Source organism: Micropterus salmoides, unplaced genomic scaffold (genome assembly GCF_014851395.1).
Source record: "Micropterus salmoides isolate LMB-PRFRI ecotype aquatic unplaced genomic scaffold, ASM1485139v1 Ms_hic_scaffold_19, whole genome shotgun sequence".
NCBI classification, from domain to species: Eukaryota; Metazoa; Chordata; class Actinopteri; order Centrarchiformes; family Centrarchidae; genus Micropterus; species Micropterus salmoides.
Window position 1 is genome coordinate 1,341,086 of NW_024041039.1, and position 19,422 is coordinate 1,360,507.

The following is a 19,422-nucleotide window of genomic DNA, read 5'->3' on the forward strand; positions in this document are numbered from 1 at the left end:
CTCTGCCATTATGGAACTGCAACAGGTGCCTGCTTCTCCAGATTGGAAACATGGTGGTCTTGAAGAATCAAAGAGAACCTTTTATTTAAGATTAAATTTCTTCCCCTCAGCTGGCGCCAACATGAGCGAATCTGCGTCTCTTTGCATCAACTAGATTTTGCTTTGCTTTCAGTCTCAACAAAACACTAACTGCAAATTTAGATAGATATTTTAAGGAAATTCCACTAAGGAAACTATAACAAGATAACAATAACAACAAGTGTGTGACGACAGCACGATTGGGAGGAGGAAGCAGGACAGTATGTAGTCGCAGCCACGATAACATACATGCTGCCAAAAAATATGAAGTTACTGTTGTTTATTTGTCAGTTTGTAGAGATGCTACAGGAGGAGGAGGCAGGAGGAAACAGCTAACATTTCTCTGAAAAATGTTCACAACAAAGCAGCGTGACTGTGTTGGTGGACTTTAAGGTGACTACTGTGAGCAGAGGTTTTCCCACGTTGTTCAAAACTGTACGGTTTCTCTCCAGTGTGAACACGTTTGTGGACTTCTAGGGCACCTGACTGAGTGAAAGTTTTCCCACATTGGTCACACCAGTACGGTTTCTCTCCAGTGTGAACACGTCGGTGAATTTTTAGCTTACTTGACTCAATGAAAGCTTTGCCACACTGGTCACAGCTGTACGGTTTCTCTCCAGTGTGAATACGTTTGTGAACTTCTAGGGTACCTGACTGAGTGAAAGTTTTCCCACACTGATCACACCAGTATGGTTTCTCTCCAGTGTGAACACGTCGGTGAATTTTTAGTTCAGCTGATGTAGTGAAAGTTTTCCCACACTGGTCACAGCTGTATGGTTTCTCTCCTGTATGAATACGTTCGTGGAGTTTCAGTTTACCTGATCTAATGAAAGTTTTCCCACACTGGTCACACCAGTACGGTTTCTCTCCAGTGTGAATACGTTGATGGATTTGTTGTTCACCTGATGTAGTGAAAGTTTTCCCACACTGGTCACACCAGTACGGTTTCTCTCCAGTGTGAACACGTCGGTGAATTTTTAGTTTACGTGACGCAATGAAAGTTTTCCCACACTGGTCACAGCTGTATGGTTTCTCTCCAGTGTGAATACGTTTGTGGACTTCTAGGGTACCTGACTGAGTGAAAGTTTTCCCACATTGGTCACACCAGTACGGTTTCTCTCCAGTGTGAACACGTTGGTGGATTTTTAGTTCACCTGACTGATTGAAAGTTTTCCCACACTGGTCACACCAGTACGGTTTCTCTCCAGTGTGAATACGTTGGTGGATTTTTAGTGCACCTGCTGTAGTGAAAGTTTTCCCACACTGGTCACAGCTGTACGGTTTCTCTCCAGTGTGAAAACGTTTGTGGATTTCTAGGTTACCTGACTGAGTGAAAGTTTTCCCGCACTGGTCACAGCTGTACGGTTTCTCTCCAGTGTGAACTCTCTGATGAATCTTTAAAGCGGAAGATCTTGTGAAGGATTTGTCACAGTGCTGACAGCGGTGACGTTTGAGTTCATCTCTTCCTCTCTGTTCCTATGGCAACAGAGTGAAAGACAGTAAGTGAGATGTCAGGTGGAGGAAGCTATTTAAATTACTTTTAGAACACGTCTGTGGAACACAATGCTGAAGTTTGACTAATGCATTACCAACTGTGACAACCAACTGCAGGGGTGTGTCCACAGTGGGGCCTGGGGCACCACAGACTTCTGTATTCAATTCAATTTTCAATTCAATTTTATTTATATAGAGCCAAATCACAACAACAGTTATCTCACAGCACTTTTCATAAAAGAGCAGGTCTAGACCGTACCGTCTGTAGGAATCTGATTGATCATCACAGATGCCCCCATGAAATTTTCTTAATCATCTATCACCACATTATCGAGATGCATCATGAGAAATGTACGATTCATTGTGGTTCAAGCTTGAGCCACACCACAGTTCTGTAAAGATGACGAACGTCCTAAACCTTTAATACAGATGTTCCTGAAACTTCCTCTCTTCGTTATGAAAGTGCTGCAGATCAGCGTTCCCAAAATTATTTTAGGGGGACGTTCCATATTTGTTATTTTATGGTCACATAGCAACATTACAAAGAGGACATTTGGGACATAAGCAGAACGTTCCCATGTGGTCCTTTGTTGGCCATATGAGAACGTTTTGTTACATACTTATTCTGAACGTTCCCATACGGTTCCTTGTTGTCACATGGTGTCACGATTCTGTCTGCTTTGTGTTTTTACTTTCTAGTTCCCTGGTTTTTGGGGGTTTAGTATAATCAGGTATGTGATTGGCAAAGGCCAAAAAATCAGGAAAATATACAGAGACCCCCCTACACCCTGATCAAACAAGTTAAGTTATTCGGTGGATGTGTCGCAGTGGGAATCAAAGACAAGTGTCTAATCCACTGCACCATCGCCACCTCTATATTAATTATTTTGTATTAATTTTTACCATACTTCACAATATCTAATGAATAAGAGATAGCAGCAAAGGTCGCGGCCTGTTCAATTTACCATTCATTTCCAAAATTCAAAAAACAGTTGCCTCTCAACTCCATCTTCATCTATCCCACAATAACCTGTATGAACAGTTACAGTTCCAGTCTGGATTCCGTCCACTTCATAGCACTGAAACAGCACTTATCAAAATCACCAATGACCTCCTTGTGGCAGCTGATTCTGTACTACTTACCATTCTCATCCTCCTCGACCTGAGTGCAGCCTTTGATACCATCTGTCACTCTGTTCTCCTCAACAGGTTATCTTCTATCGGCATCACTCACACTCCGTTAGACTGGTTCACATCTTATCTTTCAGGCCACACTCAGTTCGTTCAACTTAAGTCTTTTAAATCCTGTCCCTCCCACGTCACTTCAGGTGTGCCCCAGGGCTCTGTCCTGGGGCCCTTACTTTTCATCATTTATCTCCTTCCTCTGGGCAATATCTTCTGCAAATTTAATATTCAATTCCACTATTATGCTGATGACACCCAGCTCTACCTCTCGACCATCGTCCTCTCTCCCCCCCACCTCCCTCACTGACTGTATCTCGGAAATAAAAACCTGGTTTACTAATAATTTCCTCAAATTAAACAGTGATAAAACCAAGGTCCTCCTCATTGGAACTAAATCCACTTTATCCAAAACCGACAGCTTTTCACTTACTATTGATAATTCCACCGTTTCACCCTCCCCCCAGGTTAAGAGTCTGGGAGTCATCCTTGACAGCACTTTATCTTTTCAGTCCCACATCAATAACATTACCCGGTCTGCCTACTTCCATCTACGAAACATCAATCGCCTCCCTTACCCCCCCACACTGCCGCCATTCTTGTTCACAGTCTTGTCACTTCCCGTTTGGACTACTGCAACTCTCTCCTTTTCGGCCTCCCTCACAAATACCTTCATAAACTTCAACTGGTCTGGAATTCAGCTGCCCGCATCATAACTCGAACACCCTCCATCCACCACATCACTCCTGTTGTCCAACAGCTTCACTTGCTCCCGGTCCTGTCCCGTATCCAATTCAAAGTCCTTCTGTTAACATTCAAGGCCATCCACAACCTTGCCCCTCCGTATTTGTCTGATCTCCTGCAGGGTCCAACTTCCACCCGCTCCCTTAGATCCTCTTCCTCCATACACCTGTCTGTCCCCCCTGCTTGTCTCACCATCGCCCCTTGTCTCTGAAACTCTTTACCCACCCCAACTTAGAAACATCGATTCATTCTCCCATTTTAAATCGCAACTCAAAACACATCTGTTTAAAACTGCCTACCTCATTTGATGTAAATTCTTTGCTTTTAGCTTGTTTTAATGTTCTTAGTTTTGCTGCTTTTAAATGTCTTTGCATCCCTGTACGGTGTCCTTGAGTGCCGAGAAAGGCGCCTTAAATAAAATTTTATTATAATAATTAATTTAATAATTAATATTATTAAAACGGCAGTCCACAACCAACGGGTGACGTAATGATGACTACATCCATTTCTTATACACAGTCTATGCTTCTGACAAACTCCCTTGCCGGCCCCTGGTATGCTGTTCAAGGAAGTACAAGCAGTCTTTAGGATTATCAGCATTGTCTTCGATGCTGTGTTCAAAAGCCCTCATGAAGGTGTGATATTGCAAAGGATCACCATCAAAAACCTGAATGTCTCTTTTAGGCAGAAATGAAAGAGATTGTTGCTGAATCAATAAAGCATTTCATTTTGTTTTTCCAAAACCGTAATTAATTGCAAGGTACACCCAGGATTCTCAAAGTTAAATTTAAGACTTTTTAAGACCTTTTTAATACCATTTAGGATGAACTTTAATACCAACTTCAATGCCATATAATGGAAATCTGAATGAATTTGAAGCCCGAGAAAAACAGTATTTACGAACTTGCCTAAATTTAATACATTCGTATTTAACACACTATAGCTTTTTGGGGTGTTTTTGTACTCTGATAACATAAAATGAATCAAGGACGTCACTTTATGTTGAAAAGTGGTGGGGACATAGGAGTTCAGATTAGGGGTGTGGCTCACATGCACGATTCCCTATATTGGGTCACGAGAACAAGATATTTTAACACTATTTTGAAGAAATATTCAATGCTGTACAAATATACAAATGGGGGGTCTGGGGGTTGTCCCCTAGAAATTTTTGAGCACTTAATTAACTAACAGTTAATTTCCTGCATTCTGGAGACATTTTCTACACCAATTTATGGTAGAATTGTCTTGTGATTCAGGTGAAAATTCAAAGAATATAATAGAAAGAATATAATGCAGTACTCAGCAGCTTGTTTTTTTAGCTTAAGTTACTTTTTTTTAAAGATGTTTATTCTGTTGAAGAAAAAGGACTGAAAAAAGGTTTTACTCATGCATATTTGTTGACAAAGAATTTATCATAATTGTTTTGAATGTTCTACCTCAGATTTGTGAAGTGATCCACTCAAGTGTTTGTCATGTTCTGACCATTAAGAAAAGTTTAAACCACAATTAACCATCAAGTTTCTTCAACTTTTACTCAGGAGCAAAAATCAGCCTTCAAACTCAAAGGAAATAACAATTTGATCCTTACCGTGATAATTATCGATTTTGAAAGATATGAAACTTTTATTGTAATAACATTTTTGGCCGTATTGCCCAGCCCTAGCTGATGTTAATAAAATAATTAGGGATGCAAACTAGTCTTTTTCTTCTTCTTTTGGATTTTAAAGCGCAAATTAAATCGAATCGTGAGGTGCCCAGAGATTCCCACCCCTAAAATTTATACTGCATGTGAGCTCCTTCTCTTTGCATTTTAAAATATTGAACCAGATGTTTTGAACATGTGTAACCCTGAAAACAGCTTTTAAAACACTGATCAGTCATCAGAACAAACTTTCCTGTGATTGGTGCTTGTGTAGTTTTCTTGTGCGCCACACCTGATGGAAACAGGACTAGTGAACGACGTTACAAGAGGGTCCAACTGCAGACCGGTCAGGACATGAAATACATGCAAAAACTACAAAATAAAAGCATGCGATTTAAAAGGAAACGCATAAAAAATTTTATCACGTAGACATAGGGGGAGGGTTTTTGTTGTTGATTTATATTTAATTATTTAGTCAACATTGTAATAGGAAACTAGCAGGCTAATTCCTTAATTTGAGCCTATTCTACTTAGCAGTTAACGTGCAAGTGTAGCAACAAAGCAGACTGTGCATCGCTTCAATCATTCAACTAGTCACAGGATCTTTTTTTTACAGGCAATATTTATTTATTCTGTCAAAACAGGATGTTAATTCCGTCGATCCAGCAGCCACATCCATCCACAGAAAAACATTGTCGTTGATTAAGAGTGTAACTTAGCCTCTCTTCCAGTCTTAAAAAAAACCCCACACATACTTCTCATTCATAATTTCCCTTTAAAGAGTAATATAAAATAGCATTTTACTGCTATCAGCTGAATTTAATAGGAAAAAACGGACAACTGTATGAACTGGACTACAATTTGAGCTTGGTGGGGGTCTGTAGTATAACGGACGTTACCGGCGGAGATTAATAAATAAATAAATAAATAATAGAAGCCTGGACAGAGACTTCTTTGCGTGGTCAACACTTTCTCTCGCTTTTGAAACTTGAACTTTGTTGCCGTATCACACACATCTGAGGCGAGTAGTGGGCTGATGTGTGTGATACGGCAACAAAGTTCAAGTTTCAAAAGCCTGAAACAAACCAACAAAGACTGCTGCTCAAGGAGAGACGCGCATCCGCCCTTTATGGTATCATATTAATTATTAATCATATCATAATGACATTCATGTGGTGCGCAGCGTAGTTTGATTGGAAAACATGTTTATTTTAGTGTGTTTATCTTATTAATGTAATGTACATATATGATTAAAAATAATGGTTGTTGGTAAATGAATTACTGAACCCCACAGATTCACGATTAAGAGCTCAGACCTCCTTATGGACCGTAACTAGAACCCTGCTGGACTATCAATCTGTAAAATCTGTAAAAATGAACACACATGCAAAACAACAACATGTATCGATCATTTTGTAAATATCCACTTTTTAAAAATGAATGGAGACACAAAAGTTAGTAGCCTACTACTATACATACTAGTGAGAGCAGCAATAAATACATGTCGGTTTAAATGTGTTCTTCCTTTCATAGGGAAACAGGCTGAGGTGTTGGAGCGCAGAGACGCTGTTCGCTGCAGCAGAGCGCCCAGATTAACCTGTCACACAGCTTCGTACCATCGATCGCGTTTCTATTCCGCTATGTTTGCAACATGAAGATCTGGACGGCTTACGTATTTGACGCCATCCCATCAGGCACCATCATGCTTTTTAGATATACTGGCAGACTTCCACCTGCTTCTGTCTCCCTCCCCGATGTGGCTGAATCACCAGTAGGTAAAATCTGTTTTTCCCAACTTCCTCGAAATAATAAGAACATCCGTGCTTTATTTCAGAAAGAAATAGTTTCTATTACAAATGTTTAATTTTACTGGAACCGATTTGTAAATGACACTGACTGGAAAAAGGTTTGGATGATTCCTCACAGATACTTGAAAGTAAACAAGGTGAAAGTGTCGTTCAGAAGAAGTCACAGATATTACCCTGCAAATCATTACATGGTTAAATTAAAGAGACATCAATACAAACTGTTCTTTTTGTGAAGACCACCCAGAAACTGTTTGGCACCTCTTTTGGTTTTGCTCACACAACAGAACATTTTGGCAAAACCTCAGCAGATTAATCATTGACCTCATCTATAAAGACTTTGCCTTACTGTGGAAGAATGTTGTATTTTGCTTTTATAGAAGTCAAAGTGAAGAAAAGTTGTACTTCATTATAAAATTATTAATTCTTTCGGCAAAATTTCACATTCATAAATGCAAATCCAGCGCTAAAAAAACCTAATTTTATACTTTTTTTCCACAAAGTTGTGCCTTATATTAATCTGATTTCTGGCTCCAACAACAGAAAGGCAGTTAAAACTGTCAACATGTGGTCCTCTCTCTCTTTGTAATGACCTGTAGGCGGCTGTGTTTTATATATGTATTTGTATACTGTTCTGTATATCTTTATAAGTCACATCTGAATTGTAACCCCCATTTATGCATTAAAGATGACTTTAAATTAAAAAAGGAAAACATTTTTTGGGACATTTTATTGTCATTTTGCAGCGACACAGTCTCCTCCATGATCACATCCTCTCTTTGAATCATCGTGCAGCTGAGATGTAGCCTGCAGACTCCACTCAGAAGCAGAAATTATCTGTTCATGTTCAACAACGTCAGTTTCTATTTTATCTGTAAATGCCAGGGGTATTAGAAACCAGTTAAAGAGACAAAGGTGCTGATTTTTATTTTATCCAAGAAACTCACGCTGTAGAAACAGATGTATCATTTTGGAGTCAGTGGGAAAGATGTGTGGTTTTCCTCTGGTAGGAACAGGTCAGCAGGGGTCGCTGCACTACAGGGAAAGTTTAATGGTCATATTATCAGCCACGTAACAGATGTTAATGGTAGATGGATAATTCTCCTAGTAGATACAGACCAATCTCAATTTCTTATTATAAATATTTATGCCTCCAATAACAAACAAGACAGCACAATTATATTTTCAGCAATAGAGAATAAAATTAATCAGCTGTTATTACAGATCCCCTCAGCTAAAGTTTTATGGGGAGGAGACTTTAATACAGTGATGGATGAAAACATGGATAGATGGCCTCCTAAAGATAAAGTAATGAGTGATTTAGGAAACATATGTGGTAGGATGGATCTTATTGATATCTGGAGAAATAGACACTTGAACCAAAGAATATATACAACAATCACACACAGACTTCTGGTTGATCTCCTCAGATGTAGAAGACAAGGTGGATTAGTGAGAATAGAACCCTCTGTTTTTACAGATTTTATGGCTATTATGATTATAGTAAATATGAGGTAACTAATAAGGACTATTGGAAATTAAATCAAACACTATTAGAAAATAAGGAATTTAAAAATGAAGCCCAAAAAATTATTGACAAATATTGGAGACGAGCAAATTTATTGAACGAGTTTGAAAAATGCTGGAAATTTATGAAATACGAATTTAGAAATTTTACATTGTCATTTGGGAAACGGTTTGCTAAAGCAAGTAAAGAAAGAGACCCGGATAATTACAAATATGATAAGATTATTAGAGAAAGTACGTTTATCTGGAGAAGAACTGAAAGAACCGTCATCTCTACAACTTGAATTGGACTAAATATATGAAGAAAAGGCGTCTTCGTCAGATCCAGAAGAAAGTGACTAGAACAAGGTGAAAAATGCACTAAATACTTTTTTAATCTAGATAAAAGAAACTATGAACAATCATCACTTTGTAAACCTAGAATCAATAACATAGAATGTCAAGATGAAAGAACAATTTCGCAATATGTAGCCAATTTCTATCAGACGTTATACGATACCGATTCTGAAAATGAAGGCAATATAGATTTGTTTCTTAAAGACATAGAAAAAAGCATTAAGGGCATTGATGACAGTTTTAAATCAGTCTGTGACAAGAAAATTAGTTTAACAAAAATGTATTGACTCTCTTAAAGAAAATAAATCTAATAAGTGAATTTTATAAAGTCTTTATTAAGACTGTTGCCCCATTTTTAGTGTCTGTATTTGAAGAAGCCAAAGAAAAAGGAGCTACCACCTACTCTGCATCAAGGTCTTATTAAATTGATCCCCAAACCAGAAAAAGATAAATTAAATATTGAGAATTTGAGGCCAATTAGTCTATTAAATAATGATGCCAAGATATTTGCTTTGATCTTTGCAAAAAGATTAAAATCAGGATTGAATAATATTATTGATGAAGAACAATCTGGATTCATACCTGGTAGAAATATATGCAACAACATGCGGTTAATTCTAGATATGATTGATTATAATTAATATATAGTGGACAATAGTTTTATTTTTTATTTGTTGACTTTTATCAAGCATTTGACACAATAAGCCATCAGTTTATGTTTAAAGTCATTGAATGCTTTGGATTTGGAAACCAATTTCTAAATGCTGCCAAAACACTTTATAAAAGGTGCAACAGCTCAGTTAAAACACGGCCCCTAGATTTGATATTGGTGACAAGGTCGTCCCCTCAACCCCTTTCTGTTCCTTCTGGTAACACAAATTATGGCCGTACAGTTTCAAGGTACAGTGACCTTAAATAGAGAATTTAAATGATCTCAACTGGCAGATACAACTATTTTTCTGTCAAATAAAGAGGAAGTGATCAAAGCAATTAGTTTAATGGAGGATTTTTCTATTATTTCAGGCTTAAAAATGAACCTGAACAAATCTGTATTATTACCACTTAAAGAATGTGACCAATCAGAAGTAGACACATACCTGTGAGGAACACCGTTACATACCAAGGTGTAGTTACAGACAGGAATGAGAAACTCTGTAGTAATCAAAACTTCAGCCCTATAATTGGTAATAACGGCAGAGTTCTACTTTCTAAAGCTGAGGGAACATCCAGATCTGTCTGTGTCTCCTTATCGTTGGAAATGCCGGAAGTAATACACAAAAAATTAGATGCAATCCTATTTAATTTCATATGGAGGATTAAATATCATTATTTAAAGAAAGATATCTTATGTAACACAAAAAGAAATGGAGGTCTGGAGGTCTTTGGAGGTTTTGAAACTTTAAACAATACTTTCAAAATTAAATGGCTAATTAAGTTAATTACAGAAAAAGATAATATTTGGAACGCCAAATATAATAATAATAATAATAATAATAAATTTTCATAAACAAGCTCTGCTGGCCTGGAAGTTAAATTACAAGCATAATTTTTCACCAACTAATTACTACATTTGGAACAACAAGAATATTCAATATAAAAATAAATCACTGTATTATGAGATATGGGGTGCCAAAGGTGTTGTATTAGTTAAACAGCTCGTCGGTGCTGAAGGGCAGTTACTAACTTATGTTTAACGGTTACGCCAAAGGAATATGCAGTGGTTTCTGATGCTGTGCTGCAACTTAGAGGTTTGGTTAGTGAGGTCTCAAGGATCCAACCATGTAATAGTAGTTTATTCCTTGGAGAAATTGACATTACTAAAAATAAATGTTGAAATAAATATATCAGGAACTGCATACAAGGAATAACTCCTCTGGACTTCACTTTATGGAGAAATTAATTGGCAGAAAATGTGACTTATTGTAGACAAATTCTGTCTTAACAACAAAGTAAAAGAGGTTTCCTTTAAGATATTACATCGTATATATCCGGTTAAAAAAAACGTTTGAGAGATTTAGATTGAATATTGAGTTTTCTTGCACTTTCTGTCAATTCCATGAAGAAACTATTTGTCATTTATTTTATTAATTTATACACTGCAGAATGTTTTGGTGGAAAACTGGACAAACATTTCAACTTCAGGAAAAGGACGTAATTTTTTTGTACAGTTGGTAAATTCCACATCCACAAGAAAAAATGGACAGACTCCAAACCAAACTTTGGACACTTTCTCAAAGAACTGCATCAGTATAGCATCAAATCTAACTGTGTGTTTGACAAATTTCTTTTGGACAGATGATATATTACTTTGAATTGATGTTTTTATTTTTTATGTCCTGCCTTTGTTATTATTTCTGTATGTTGTCTTCTTATATAGCAGCTCCTGACTGTTCTGTGTTTTAAATTTCAATTAATTAAATAAATAAAGTTATCGGACCGTATTTGCTGGTTTGCAGTCAGCGGATCCTGCAGCACGTCGTGAACTGTCACCTGTTAAACTGTCACACCTGAAGTCCTGAACACTGACCTGAACACCGGGGCTGTCGGAGCTCGAGCCTGCCGCTGGGCTCCCGGGGACCCCGCTCCGGGGCTCCCGGTTCCGCCGGTCCATCCCGGTCTCCTCCCGGACTGCTCTTCAGGCTGAGATCCCTCTGAAACTGCGGCTCAGGGCGGTTCCCGGCCACCGTAGTGCAGCAGCAGCTCCCGGCAGGTCCGGTTCTTCCGTCCCAGCTGACTTCACCGCGCCAAGTTCATGACGCCATTCGCGTTAGCTGGAGGGCTAAACCGGAAGTTAGCCCGCACGGCCGGAAACGCCGCAGCGCCACCGCCGACCAGCGTCTGTCGGTGTAACTGCAGAGCGACCTTCAGCAGCATCTGGAGTCATGGAGGGGTTCAGATTCAGACCGTCTGGAGTTTCCAGCTGTGTGATAAAGTCCTTCAGGAGGTTCGTGTTCACCTCTTCCTCTGGACTTCAGGCAGCTTTAAGATTCCAGCTCATATTTTGCTGCCGTGCTCTTTTTTCCATAATAAAGTTGCCTTTAATCAAAGAAGAACCAACTTACTGGACTGCTGATCTTCCGTTATAGGAGGCGCGGCTGCTTTCTGTTGAAGCTGACAGGATTATCTGTCATCATCTCTTTGTTCTTCATCTTTATTGTCTTTATCTGTCTGTTACTGAGCAGCAGGTGGAAGCTCTGTTAGATTCTGACGGAAAATCCGGAGGTTTCTTTGGAGCCCAAACAGACTCAGAGGCCAAACAGTGGGCTTCTGTTTTCCACAAGTGATGCAGTTAATCAGAAAACAGGAGATTTAATCAGGAATGCGAGAAGACGATAGAGAGATTTTCCTGCTTCCACCACCTGTTCAGGTGCTGCTGCACAGACGACGCCGGACGTTTTATTGGTTCAGGATTATCCAGCATACAAGTTGTATTAAATTCATACAAGTTATCACGTTTAAATGTTCTATAAATGTACACGAGAGCAGAACTCTGAATGTTTTTATTACATTTGTATACAATTCTAAATAGTCTGAGTCTCAAGCTCACATCAGGTCACAAAGATATAGAGTTTGATTAAAAGAGCTAAATAATCTCCTAAAACAGCAGCTCACTGTAGTTTTTAAGAGGAGGAAGTGGTTAATCATTTTAATATTGTACTGAACATTAACATAAACTAACATGAACATGCTGAACAGACGATCTTCATTTAGGGCTAAAGCTACAGCTTAACATCAAGTCATTGCTGATCACCGCTTCAGGGCTTTCAGATTGTTATTAGTTAAGAATAAGAAAATCTTTATCACCGTCCATCCTCCCAGCAGTGAGCTGCAGTCAGAATCCACTGCTTACGGATCAGTGATCCACCACAGCGGGGCCGCCGTTGACCATTTACTGCCATCAGTTTCACAGACGCTCTGTAGTTCCACATTCTTCACTCCAATGATTCTCTTGAAACCTGAAAGAGAAAGTCCGCCATTAGGTGGCTTTTCACTCTAGAAGGTCATCTGGGAAAATGTGCAAAAAGGTGTGAGCTTCCTTTGAACACCCAGTATTAGTTTATTTAAATTTCCCACATCCAAAACACACTAATGCAACTAAAGTGCACATCTCAGAACAACAGTAACAGTCTGTGAAGATTCTCTGTCATGCAGGTCATAGTTATCCAAGGAAGGTTAAAATCAAAGGCAGTTGGACGTGGTTGAAGATTTTCAAACTAAGAGGTGTCCATCACCTTGTGTCGGGTCAGATGTTAAGCCTGGTCCCCACCTTCACCAACTTAATAAAACTTGGTCAAAAAATACTCTATTAAATCCCCACAACAGTCAAAAAACTTGCAGACAAGAACTTCTCTGGAGACGGTCAAGAGTCGGTGCAAAAAGAGTTTATTCCAAAACAGGACAGATAAACCCGTCCAACATCCCAGCAGGCCGGAGGATGAAGTCCCTCCTACGGTCTGCAGCCTTATATACATCTCTTCTGGCTGGTTGCCCCTCCTCTCCTCATGATGAACTTCTTCTCCTCTGTTCTCCAGCTGTCAGTTATTACTATATTGTTGACTTTCTACATCTTTATACTACTGGATAAGAAGTTCATCATTTACATTTCAACTTCAGTCTCACTGTGTTTTTTAAAGGTTACTGTGCTTAATTTGACACACAATTGTATTTTTTAAGCAATGAATATAAGAATAACATAAGTAAAGTTGCATTTTTCATTAATGCTTGGTTTCTTACAGCATTCTTGATGTTCTGCTTCTGCTTCCTGCTTTTCATCTGTCTGTCGTGTTTTTTGCAAAGCAAGAATTCCTTCAGCAGGTTCACTCAAAGTTCACACTGGCAATAATAACCAGAGGCCCAAACCTCTTAATCAGTAATTAAGCATGTAGTCTTAATATTAATATTAATCACAACATAACAGTAGACCCAAGCATGCACTGTCACAGTGTCGGCAGATCTTGCACACCTGCAGTCTCTCCTGTGGTCATAATCTACAGTAGATGACACCTGGACAAGACGAAACATCTGCAGCCTCTTCCTGCAGTCATTCCTCCCACTCAAGAATCTAACAGTGAGCTTGTTTCTGTGTTCATGACTTAGAAGTAAAAACCGAAGCACATATGATTAATGATTAATACTAATAAAATGGTTAAAAATGATGATATAAGAATGATTACTTATTGATTAAAGTAACTGATTAAAGATAATAAAACTGATTAAAATGATTAATAATCATTATTAATATTGATTAAGGATAATCACTGATGACTGTTTCTTGCCTGATGTCTAACTTTTTGTCTGCACTGCTCCCCTCTCTGAGTCCGGCATGCCCTCTGCTGATCACACTATTTTAACCAAAACTCTGACTTTGTGGAATAAGCTGGTGTCTCTTTGCTGTTTGCTATAGACGGGACATTTTCCTCTGCTGGGGTTTTTGATGATGCCTTTCTGTCTCATTCTGCTCCCAGAGCACACATGTGCTACTGTTACTGGCAGCTAGACACAGAGAGGACCACACGCTCTCAGAGCTTTAGAGTTTCAGCGTTGTGATCTTAACTTTACACTATAAAATAACTCTTTAACTGGTGACAAGAGCTTTAGAGTTTTGACACTGTGATCCTAACTTCTACCCTCTTAAATAATACTTTAAATGATGAACACTGAACTTAATGGAATGATGAATACAATTAATAACAACAATTCATCACTTGCTGACGACCCCACAGGTTAAATAGACTCTGAACTGAAGACGCCTCCCTGATAACAGCCGAAACATCTTCTAGTATCTACATCCAGGTGCGGTCACTTTCCTTTCGTCTGCAATCAGGGTGGAGTCTAAAGCCTGGACAGGAGTGTCCGTGGGCCAGTCAGCGTGTGGAGACGGTGGACCAGCGGGTGGCCAGCGGGTCGGACTGCAGTTGAGGTGTGTGCTCATGATGTACTCGCTCTGTGGAGGAAGGGTGTTTGTTCTTCAGTGAAGCTGCGTGTGTGTTCAGTTAAGTAGGTTGTCTGCTAAGTAACCTCATTTAAACCACTTTCTCTTTTTTAAGAGAGTAGTTTTTAGTTGTGCACCAGTGTTGTTTGTGAGTATTTAACTTTAAATGAAATAAATTTCCTTAATTTGCTTGCACATAATCTGTTCCTTGTTTCTTTAAGGCCGGTTTTCATTTTAAATTGTTACTCCTCTCCTTCTTCTGGGCTTGAGCCACATGAGGACGTAACAGTACACGAGTGTGAAAAGGAGAGCCAGGAAAATTGCAGCCTACGGAAACTATGTATGATTTAACCTGAGAAGCAGACGTATAACCAACAGCCCATATCTAGGCTCCATGGTAGAAGGACACAGAGCAGGAATGATCCTGGTAAAGGACAGATCCACCTCACCGTTGAAGCCCAGAATAAAGAGTTTGACATCTTACTCCACAAACTGGAAACACATTCGCACAGTGCAGAACTGGGAAGGTTTGCCAGTACTTTGCCAAACCATTCTCAGCCTTTCACCTGTACACTTTAAAAAAATCAGTCATCTAAATAAAGCAGTCTGGGGTTCAGCCTAAGGACACCTGACCTGCAGACCCGTTCTACCTGTTCACAGTGAACATCTGTCTGTCTCTGGCAGCTCTGAATCATTTAGTGTAAACTCTGCGTTCGGCAATCTTTATCTTTCACAGCCTTCCTATCTGTTTACATGTTTCCTCCAACTCTATCACTTAATTTCATTTGGTTTTCCCAGAAGGAGATGAAATATAATCAACCTATAATTATCATTATAATATAATAAACAACAGTGAGTTGTAGAGGGATGAAATGTTAAAAGAATTGTTGATAACTGTTTACTTTAACTGAGGAACTTCAAATGTCAGATAATATCTATAATGGGGGGTGATGAGCTCTGTTCATGGCCTATATTAAATAACTTGTCGTTAACATCGTTAATATCTCTCTCTCTCTCTCTCTCTCTCTGCGTTGGGGTGGAAGCTGTGGTCTTAACTTTAGGTTTGTGTTTTCTTTAAACGCGATCGTTGCCTCTGTTGTGTTTGTCATCTTCGCTGCTCAGAGTATTTTCATTTTTAACTGTCCGCTGAAGGTTAAACAGGAGGTTTTTGATAACGTTATAGGCTCCCAGGTACATAGTCAAATGTTTTGTGGGTTTATTAAAATGGAGGAGCTCACAGAGTTTTTATCTCGTCAATTTGCCTCATAGTCTGATAGTAGCCTGTAGTACCTCCATCGTATTTTATTAAACGTAACTGGCACAGAACGTCTGTCGTGCGTGCAGTGAATGTATCCAGATGTGAATTTTAATATCTCAGTGTTACACAAAGATCTTTGTGTTCATCAACACAACCTTTTTAAGTCAGTATTGTTTGCTTACAGCTACTGCTTTACTTATATTTCCACGTATTGTGTGAGGTGTTGCTCTACATTGGTAGAGATACGTTTTGATTAGCAAATAGTTCGATAATCAGGAGTGAGGAACATCTCTCTATTTTTCTCCCTCTCTCTCACACAGCTATATCAAAGCGAGACCACCAGTTAGCCGGGGACATGACGAATGACCGGTCGTTGCACCACCAGCCTACTGAAAAAGACAACAGGAGAGGAAAACTAAGACGAGAGCTGGGAGACAGAGACAATACATTTTCTGTTGCACACATTTGTCTTTGTTGGACTTTCACTGACCTGACTTCAGCTTCTATCTTGTGAGATCCAGTAAACCACTGCCTGCCTCTAAAATCCCTCAAGTGAAACAAGCCTGTGTGAACTGATCTTGGGCTAATATGTTGGGTTGGGTTTTGCTCAGTTTGATGTTAAATGGCAGATGAGCTGCAGGTGAATATGTAAGAGACGTCCTCTGTCCCAGATGAAACCTGAAATACCATGTGTGGAGGATGTCAGATAGGATAATATCAGCGATGGTGAACCTATCAACCTTTGTGTTGTTGGCCAGATAAAAAGAGTTAAGTACAAAAAGTCATTTAGTTACATCACGGCATGTGTTCCAATAATAACAGCAGCAATGCTCTCCTCTGTGTACACGTACATGTACAATTTAGGCTGGATTATTTGTGTCCCCTTCAAATATTTTGCTTGAGTAATTTTGTTTGTCGTCCCCTCCGACTGTTAATAAAAGTAATCTGCTACACAATAACAAAAAAGGGCTTGAATCTGAAGCTCACATTTTTCCCCATAACTAATATTACTTCACCCAACTGAGCATGGCCCTAGTTACAGCCCTGCTAAGCTTCAACCTTTGACCATGAATTGTGATTTTAGGCATTTCTGGCCTGGCTTCAGTCCGTAAACCAGAAGGTTGTCGTTGGTTGGGATGGGTATAATTTTATTGATATACTCTTATTAATACACCTTATTGGTTCAGCTCTTTATCGATACTCTCATCATTTTCATTACTGAAAAAAATTGCCTTTTAAAAAGTGTATTATTTTCAAAAATAATTTAATTTATTAAAACTAAACTTAGTTTTTAGAGCAGCAACAGGTTTTCCAACAACAAAGTCACTAATATGTCAGTAAAATAATCATATTCCTGAGTTTAGAAGGTGTGAACTCCTTCAGTCTTTCCTCCTCCTGCTGCTGCTGGTAGATCTCATCTCAGGGCAACTCCCCACTGTGACACATCCACAGACAGAGGCTGCATGAAGGCCTGAACTTTGAATCATGCAAAGCTGCCATACAGGAGTCACAGAGCTACAATCTAGGACTGGAAAAGCAGAATAATCGGTCTCCTTTCAGCCTAGGCTGTATTTCATTCTATTCTTTCACTACCACAATCAACAGATCCGCTTAAATGATTTATTAATGATGGAAACAGAAAGATATTCAAGGCTTATTTTTCACTTCTGCTCAAACCTTTTCTTCCAGTCCTCTCCTCCTCACTGTCAGATGGGATCTGAGATCCTGCTTTTGACTTCCATAGAACAGTCTGATGTCCATTTGTCTGTGAAAATGTGTTCAAAGAAGTACAATTGAATAAAAAATAGAATATAACTTTATTTAGAGCTTATACTGTGAACTAATACATGTGATAATATGTGATCATTTCCAAACACATTGTCTGCAAAAACACTTTGAAAAGAAGCACCTTGTTCCCCCGAGGCAACAAAAAGAACATCTGAACATGCAGATTAAAAAGAAAACTCCATAAAACCTGACGAAAGGCTTCTCTACACCTTCACACACACCAACATCTATATTCAGTTCATGTCATTTTAAATAAGATTACTAAAGCAAATAATCTCACCTCCTTTTCACGCCACATGCTCCTGTCATCAAGTGTCAGAAAAGGAAGAATGATAGCAGCTCCCACATTTTATTAAACTGTTCTTTGATACTTTTTGGAAAATTCTAATTGTTTGCAATCATTTAAATAAGCGAGTGCTGGACATAAGAACGTTCCGTTGCCGGAGGCCAGTGCTTGCTGGAGAGGTCAAAGTGTGGGCTTAGTTCCTTTGAACTGGTCTTTCCTTACTGTTCTTTCACTCAGAGAAAGTGTCGTTGTGGAATATGCTGATCAGAATCATATTTGCATGCTGCAAAACAATAAAATACAAATTGAGCAGATTTTCATCGGCTCAGTTTCCCACTGTTTTGCATCTGGTCACTTATTCCAGTGACCAGATAGTTCAGTCACTTTCATTTTCACTCAGATTGTTATTATGGCTGATTGTGTTGATAAGTGCTTTAATTTGTCTGTGACATAATTCACGTGGTGAACGTGGTTACTCTTCACACTAGAGTAACTGAAATGCTCTATGTGCTAGTAGCTAATATATTCCAACCTACTATAATTAACTTTCCAGGCGTATTGCTGATCTGAACTTAAATTTAGCGTGAGAGATCCAGTTAAATTATCAAAATCCAGTTAGAATATAAAATAATTTTGGAGAAACTGTTCCTTTGTCTGTTTTTATATATTTTTAAAAGTATAAATAAAAATTGTCAAATGAGAAAAAAAAAACAGTGACTCCCGCAGCTCAGAGCTGTGGGGGGGGTTCTGGACCATAATTCATGCAAAAACCCCCGGGTGGCCCAGTTTATTAAAATAAATATTATGTAGTTGTAAAGTTCAATGTTTTAATTTGGAACTGGGACTTTGATTCCAGACACTGAAACATTTTTATTGAGATAATATTACTACCACACACTACGCAGATCTGGAATTGGGCTACTGTGTTCTTTTCCTCCTGCTTCATGCTGTGAGCATTTGGAATAATAGTAATGTACTGAAATGACTTTCAGAATTCTGTAAGTCAGTATGTATGTCTGATTTATCACTGCTCACTTGTGCATTGGTGATTCTGTTACTTGGTTTTGGTTTCTAGTCTGTTCTTTGGGCTCTGACTAAACGGTTCCATGACTAATCAGATAAACCCCAACTCAGATGTGTGCATGCAGCCTCGTGAATAAGTGTGTTGCAGTCAGCCCACATGCTTTGAATGTGCAAATTGTGCGCGTGTACGAGGACGTGACCCTTCTGGCCATGAAAGCAAGGTATCTAGTCCTGAACACATGCTTAGGACCGGTCGCCTGATAAAAACCTTTGACCTGAGGGGTTCACTTAGTGCGGAACATCTTCTCATCCTCAAAACTGGTGAGT

At 38.9% G+C, this 19,422-nt stretch overlaps 1 protein-coding gene across 2 annotated transcripts; it reads right to left on the reverse strand.

The window, feature by feature from the left end:
- Positions 1–343: 343 nt before the first annotated feature.
- Positions 344–18,210, reverse strand: LOC119910914 (zinc finger protein 431-like). 2 transcript variants are annotated; one of them, XM_038729765.1, is made up of 4 exons: positions 18,067–18,210; positions 17,676–17,763; positions 11,336–12,764; positions 344–1,554 (listed from the first exon to the last, which is right to left on the reverse strand). In XM_038729765.1, the coding sequence occupies exons 3-4, from the start codon at positions 11,417–11,419 to the stop codon at positions 433–435; spliced, it is 1,206 nt and encodes a 401-aa protein (XP_038585693.1). In that variant the 5' UTR covers positions 11,420–12,764; positions 17,676–17,763; positions 18,067–18,210; the 3' UTR covers positions 344–432. The 2 variants fall into 2 exon arrangements, with proteins under 2 accessions (XP_038585693.1, XP_038585692.1); XM_038729764.1 differs by lacking the exons at positions 17,676–17,763; positions 18,067–18,210 and adding an exon at positions 13,041–13,499.
- Positions 18,211–19,422: the final 1,212 nt, after the last annotated feature.